The sequence below is a fragment of the Larimichthys crocea genome, chromosome XI (assembly GCF_000972845.2).
Source record: "Larimichthys crocea isolate SSNF chromosome XI, L_crocea_2.0, whole genome shotgun sequence".
NCBI lineage: Eukaryota > Metazoa > Chordata > Actinopteri > Sciaenidae > Larimichthys > Larimichthys crocea.
Window position 1 is genome coordinate 5,184,487 of NC_040021.1, and position 7,268 is coordinate 5,191,754.

At 38.3% G+C, this 7,268-nt stretch overlaps 1 protein-coding gene across 1 annotated transcript; it reads left to right on the forward strand.

The window, feature by feature from the left end:
- Positions 1-1,022: 1,022 nt before the first annotated feature.
- Positions 1,023-5,997, forward strand: akirin2 (akirin 2). Its single transcript, XM_010752178.3, has 5 exons — positions 1,023-1,544; positions 3,291-3,425; positions 3,772-3,921; positions 4,015-4,086; positions 5,304-5,997. Exons 1-5 carry the CDS (start codon positions 1,373-1,375, stop codon positions 5,312-5,314), a joined length of 540 nt encoding a protein of 179 aa, XP_010750480.1. The 5' UTR covers positions 1,023-1,372; the 3' UTR covers positions 5,315-5,997.
- The last annotated feature ends 1,271 nt before the right edge of the window (positions 5,998-7,268 follow it).

Below are 7,268 nucleotides of genomic sequence, written 5' to 3' on the forward strand. Positions count from 1 at the left end.
AGTGGTGGTGATGGAGGGGAAATGTCTCAAATCAAAACAAGCCAGACAGAGAGGTTTGTCGCCACAGTAAACACTGAAAAGTCCAATTACATATTTATGTTTTTATGATATAATATGCATATTATTCTTATTATTTTGAACAACTTAATTTCCTTACTAAAATCTGAATGGGATCCACAGACAGAGTTTAGTTTTATTTTATTTGCAAAGTTAAAATGACATAAAAATGACAGAGATAACAAAAAATGTAAAGTGCAGGGAGAGGCTGAAAACACAGATGGGCCTCCACCTGTAGTTGAAAGTTATAAAGAACAGAAAATAATATAACTACATAAAGTAATGACAAACTGGTATTGGAAAAAATATATGTATAACATCAACAACTAGTTATAATGACAATAACAATATAAAAACAAAAATATGAATGTGTGAATGTGATAAAAGTGTGTTTGTGTATGTGTCAAAGCAGAAGTTAAATTGTCTTTTAAACATCTTTTGTAACATTTTATCGAGAAGGAGTTTTTTTGCCAGGCGGGAAAAGCTATTCCATAATTTGGTTCCCCCTAAATTTGATAGTAAATCAACCTCTGCACGTCCGAAACCTTGGACGATGAAGATATAAAGATTCAATTTAAAGTAAGTCTTGAAGAGCTCTAGATTTTTTTTCATGACTTGAATATACCTCATAAATAAAAACATAGTAAAGTATAATATAGTAGGAAAAATGCTTGCCCAAACTATATTACAATATGAAATATATGGATAAATTTACAAATATATAAACATATTATCTTCTAGACCAGGAAAATAAACAAACAAATAAATAAAAAACATATTTCTGTGTTATTACGTGAACGTTTTAGGTGAAACAGAAAGTGTTTGGGGGGTTTTGTTAGCAAACAAATCAAAATTTTTTTAAAAAAAGCACACTTCCAAGGTGTTCGGGAAATGTAGTACCTAAGCTAACAAAAACAATGGGCGCGATAGTGACTAAAAACTACAAGTACCAGCATGAGACGGTTTTCTTGCGCATGCCCGTTACTGACTAACTACAGAGCGGAATAGGAGATAAGCTAGTTTGAGCCGTTGTGTCGTTAGTGCTCGGAAACTAGTGCCGGAAAAATCTGCAATCATCTGATTTTACACGTAATTTACGATCGATTAGTTAATCCGGATTATTTCGGGACATTCTCAGCCGCTTAAATCTTGTGAGATTTATCAGCAGAAGGCGACGACAGACGAAGATAAGCGCGTATTTGTCTTGAAGACCGGAACCGTTGGTCGCTCGTTTGACCTAGCACAGACCTGGGCCCAGCTTCAGCGACACTCACACGTTTTTAATTTTTAAGTTTTTAAGACAAAGCTCAGCGCGATGGCTTGTGGAGCTACTCTGAAAAGGAGCCTGGATTTCGATCCGCTGATGAACCCGGCTTCGCCTAAAAGAAGGCGGTGCGCCCCGATCATGTCCCCGGTGTCTTCGCCGCAGAAGTATCTGCGTATGGAGCCCTCACCTTTCGGGGAAGTGTCGTCCAGACTCACCACAGGTTAGAAACCCACACCTGAGTGTCAGAGTTTAATGTAATGTAAGTTTAAAGTCCTCAGTGTGTGTGTGTGTGTGTGTGTGTGTGTGTGTGTGTGTGTGTGGATTAAACAAAACTTCAGAAGTTACATTTAGTCATTTAGCAATTTGGGGTTCAGTGTCTTTCCTAATTAGATTAGATTAGATTAGATTAGAAATACTTTATTCATCCCACCACGGGGAAATTTACTTGTTACAGCAGCAGAGGAAAGTGTAGCATACACTACAGAGTTAGAAAAAAGTAGAAAAGGCAAAAAAACAAAACAATAAACACAGAAATATCTATAACCTACACAATAAACACCTTCAAACATATGTTACATACTCCAGGTATACAAACAAACAAAAACAACATGTGTAAACAAGTAACCATCTATTAAGAACAAAAATATATATATATTTATTTATTAAAGGTGTATAAAAGATCAAATTTACACTTAAATAATGTGCAACAACTTCGAAAAGAGTCACTACTCTTACTTATTGCAAGAGTAATGACCATGATATAAATAATAAGTAAAAGGTATAAATGAAATAAAAAAAGAAATGCAATGAGACGTGAACAGGAGACTACAACAAAAGACAATACTTGTACTTGAGGAGCTGGGGATCGAACCCCAGAACATCTGATTACTGGACGACCAGCTTCATCTCCTCCTGAGCCCAGCTACATGTTGTTTAACACGTAAACCATGTGATGTGAGTCTTTATTGTCCTGTGGTAAACTCGGCATACTCTGTAGCAGTATTTTGACATTTAGTGGATTAAAGTAATAATAATAATAATAATAATAGTAGTAGTAGTAGTAGTAGTAGTTAGGGATGTAACGATACACTCGACTCACAACTCAATACGGTTCACGATACGGTTTTTTGTTCACGATACGATTTTCTCACGATTTATCAAAATGAGCTACAGACAAATTATGACCAAATAAAATGATCTTTTTATTTGTAGGGAAAAAAATCTTGGGTGCTTTCTTTACAGAATCTCTCAAACAGTTTGTGTTCTCCTCTTTAAAAAAGTGCAACTTACGCGATCACCTTAAACAACAAAACACATGAAAAATATCTGCTTTCTTTAGAAACAATCTCACAAGTTAACTGGTGTAATGTGCATTTTTCGCTCCCGAGGTGGCGTAACGCGTTGCCGCTGTATGTTGCAGTCTCTTGCAATATTTCCATGCTGTTTTTGGTTTTGTCTGTCCGTTTCTCACAGTTGTATTTGTGTATATAGGAAATCCAAAATGCTCCACACAGGTGATTTCAAACTGCTCGGTGCATCCTCTGTCTTCCCTCGCTCTGTGCTCTGTACCTACTTAGTGACGTAAGTCACGTGACGTCTGACGTTGAACAAATGAATCACCAACCAGTGACTTTTTTTAAAGATGACGTAACCTATTTGTAATTTTTTTTAAAAGACGAAAAAGAACATATCCTACTTCTCTCGCATTCGCGAAGAATCGCGACTCATTTTTCAACCGGTGCGAATCGTCGCGCATTTGTACCGATTTTTAATCGTGTCACGATGCAGCGTTACATCCCTACTAACAGGGAACATTTGTCTAAAATGTCTCCTGCTGTTATTAATAGGTGGATGCAGCACTGTACTTTTGTTATACTGTCTCTTTAAATGTCTAAAGTCACCAGCAAGGCCACATTAAATGGTCAAAGTTCTCAAAGTCGCTTTTCTTTTTGTCTTTTTGTTTCAGAGCAAATTCTTCACAACATCAAACAGGAGTACAAGAGGCTGCAGAAACGACGACACCTGGACAGCGCTTTCCAGCAGGCGGACGGCTGCTGTCCTCTCGACCTGCAGAACGTCCACAGCGGATCGGCTCTGCCAGGTAGTTTACGTCTTAATACGGGAAGCTGGCTTGAGCTCAGGGTTTTAAAGGATAATGTAATTATTGGGTTGTAAACTTTCGGAATTAATTCACCCTTAACAGGGAACTTGAATATAATTGGTGACAATATATCTTGATTTTATGCAAGTACACTTAAATATCTGCTATTCTACAGTCACATGCACATAGCACAGTACTTACACTACACCCCTTACCTGCACTGTGCATTCCTCCATCACGTGCACAGGCGATTTCTACAAACCCAAACCGAGTTGCTGACCAAGTTTCAGTGTTTTTAATGTAACCTGTCCTGTATTAATTGTGTGATTTCTAACTCTCCTAACAGGTACGTCCTCGGGCGCTGCGTCTCCCACCAGGAAAGAGCAGCCTCTGTTCTCCCTCAGGCAGGTCGGGATGATTTGTGAAAGACTACTGAAAGAGCGAGAGGAGAAAATCCGCGAGGAGTACGACGAGATACTGACGACAAAGCTCGCAGGTATGACTTATTTTCAAATTATGTTAAAACAAAAACAATTTGAAGTGAATAATCCGTAATTCGAGAGCTAATAAATGCTCCTTCTTTCAACAGAGCAATATGACGCGTTCGTGAAGTTCACACACGATCAGCTGATGCGAAGGTTCGGAGAGCAGCCCGCTAGCTGTAAGTATATTAATTATGATTAACATGTAGCTCATTCCCCATATTACTCCCTGGGTTTGTCACATTAGTAAAAAAAAAAAAACAGAGATATTTGCTTATTTGACATTTTCAGATTAGAAATTAGTTTTAAGTATTGAGATTTTAAGGAGGAGCATGTCTGAAGTTTGACTTCTAGGTTTGGTCTTGCTGTTCTCCTGCATGCACGTGTTTAGTGTTTACATTCTGCACAGCAGACTGTAGCTTCTGCTGTGCAAAGGTGTGGCTAAGCTTCACAGATAACAGCGGTGTAGTGTAATGTAACAGTGCGAGGCAGGAGACTTGGCTGCTGTATACTGTCAGAGTGAACTGTACCAGTTTGTGCAAACAATAATAAATCTTTGGCTTGCTTGGTGGTAAGAAGAACAGGCTGCTGAAATTCAGTATTTGTACATATTTCTTTATTTTTTCTTTATTATCTCTTTGTGTCGGTGCCCCGTGTATAAAAGGATAATGTCCAAAAATAAAAGGCATTTACACAGTTAACGATAGAGAACTTCTCTTCACACAGATGTAACCATCATCACATCACATCACAGGTACAGGAATAATCACTGGTGGCCTCAAACTTAACAATCTGCTGAAGAAATGAGGTGATCTAATTTCATGTAGTGGCCTTTTTTTACCAAGCTCTGCTTTGAGTTTGCTGATTCAGTAAGAAGACAAACCGGGTGATGTTCTCTTGAAGGTATTTCACACTTAAAGTCAGCGTAAAGGATATTCATATTTCTTTCAAAACACATGGAACATGTTGGAAAATAGTAACATTGAAGGAAGGAGGAAGAAAACTCTGCAGACTGAGAGGAATGAAGCTGATTTGCAGGTCGGTCTCTGATCCCGGGTCAGATTCTGGTTCAAACATGGAGTGCTGGGTAACTCCAATAACGCTGCTCGCCGTAGCCTCCGCGTTGAGGTCGTGTTACAGTATTTGACAGTCGAGGGAGACTGGGCCTCTCCCGTGCAGCGAACACTACTGCTCATTTTTACCTGATTTTATAAATTGTCTCATTTTAATCATTCAAATTTGTCTGGGTGGTTAATGACTTTCTTCTTTTTGTACATATTTATTCTTACTTTACACAGACTTACAGAGTGCAGGTTCAACCTTCACTCCTGTACAAGCCACAGTGTCAAACTCTAAAGCGTCCTCATGCTCTTGACGTCTTGTTTGTCCTCCACAGATGTTTCCTGAGTCTCGCCGTCTCGACATCCAGGAATATACCATTTGCTGCAAACTACTCCAGGGACTCCGTGGGTCTAGTTTCTCCTAGCTGTGCCATATCGCCTCTATGTGGACTCACTGCCTTCAGGCATCAGTTAGTGGCATCCACGTTTGCTGTGTCTGCCAGAGTTAGGAGGGCTTCCTGCTGCCAACCTGTTGAAGAACTCTCCGTGACTCTTACCAGGGGCCTATTAACTGCCGTGTCAATATTTATTTGGCTTTGTTCTGATGCCTTCATTAAACAAAACAAACAAACAAACAAAAAAGGCCGACTGCCACCACACACTTGGCCTTTTTTCATTTTATTTTTGTCAGATGAATTTCTTTTTCCTTCCACAGAGAGCAGCTTCTCTATATGTACATTTTTAAGAAGGCATTGAACCTTTTTTTTGACGAGTGGACAAACCCAAGACCGCCTCCCAGTCTGGACTCCAGGAACGGGGAGTCTTGGCTTCTTTTCAATCAGCATTGTTTTAAAACTGTACTGGCAAATTACTGCTATTACATTTGTATACACTGTATTTTTAAAAAATGTTTTTTTTTTTTGCTTGACTTTTGTTCATTGTATCAAAATTTCACGATTTTATTTGCTGTAGGTATAAAGGGGGCTTGATTCAAGAAAAGTTAACGAATAAAGTGTTTACACAAATGTCTGCCTGAGTCAAGAATATTCAGTTCAGTGTCCGGGACAGTGTTTTCTCAATGAGGCAGGAAAACAAATGTAATATTTAGAGACTTGAATGGATTTAAAATAAACACCAACAACATTGATGGGTCTTTTTGAAACCAGTAAAATCCACTGACGTAAAACAAGAGTAGAGTAACACACTGGCTCTCAGACTGTGATATGCAACCTCCCTATATAATAGTGGTACTTGGAGGAATCTCCAAGATAATCTAAAAACATATAAAGCTATGAAAATACAATGTTGGAAGGTCATTTAAATTCAGTTTTTCCTGTTAGATTTTGTTTCAATATCAGCCTGATAGACACATTCATGATTAGTTAGGAGCTACAATTAATGGTTATAAAATGCTGCAGTCGTGGCTCCAAACGGGTCAGCAGTAACCCTTTCTACCAAATAAGCTCTTGATTCTTGATCCGGTTCTTCTCAGGATTAATTAATCAATTACAGTCAGCAATAATCTTCTAATTATTACAGAGTCAACTTTACTTTAACATGTTGTCATGATGGTTTGTGGAAAGCTGAATATTTTCTGAGGATGCACATGGCGTAAAAAGTTTGAGAAACACTGGAGTTAACAAACAGGAGAGAGTCTTTCAGTTTTACTTGGAAAGCCATCGCAGGTGAACACCCCGGGGTTGGATATGGAGATGGTCGGAGCATACAGATACCTGGGTGTTCACCTCAACAACAAACTGGTCAAGAGGTCCATCTCTGTCCTGGACTGCACAGATATCCATCATGAACAACTCCTCTCACCTCCTGCATGAGACTGTGGAGGTCCTAAACAGCTCCTTTATGAACAGACTGCCGCTCCCACCATGTAAGAAGGAGATCTACCACAGGTCCTTCATTCCAGCAGCTGTCAGACTCTTTAACACCAGCATGATATATGTTTTCTTACTTATTATTTACCTATACTGTTCATATATATATATATATATATATAATATATATTATCGGACTTAAAAACCACCTGTTTAAAAAGCCTTTTCCATTTCTGCGTTCAAACTCATGCAACTACTTTCAACCTTCACCCAGCAAAATGATATATGTTGGTTACTTATATTTACCTGATACTGTTCAGATTATATAATATCATAGAGAATATATAGAGATCATACTAGTATATATATATATAAATATATTATATATATAAATAGATATATTTGACTTAAACCCACCTGTTTAAATAGCCTTTTCCTCTGGTTCAACTGCATTTTCCTATTTAAACCTGT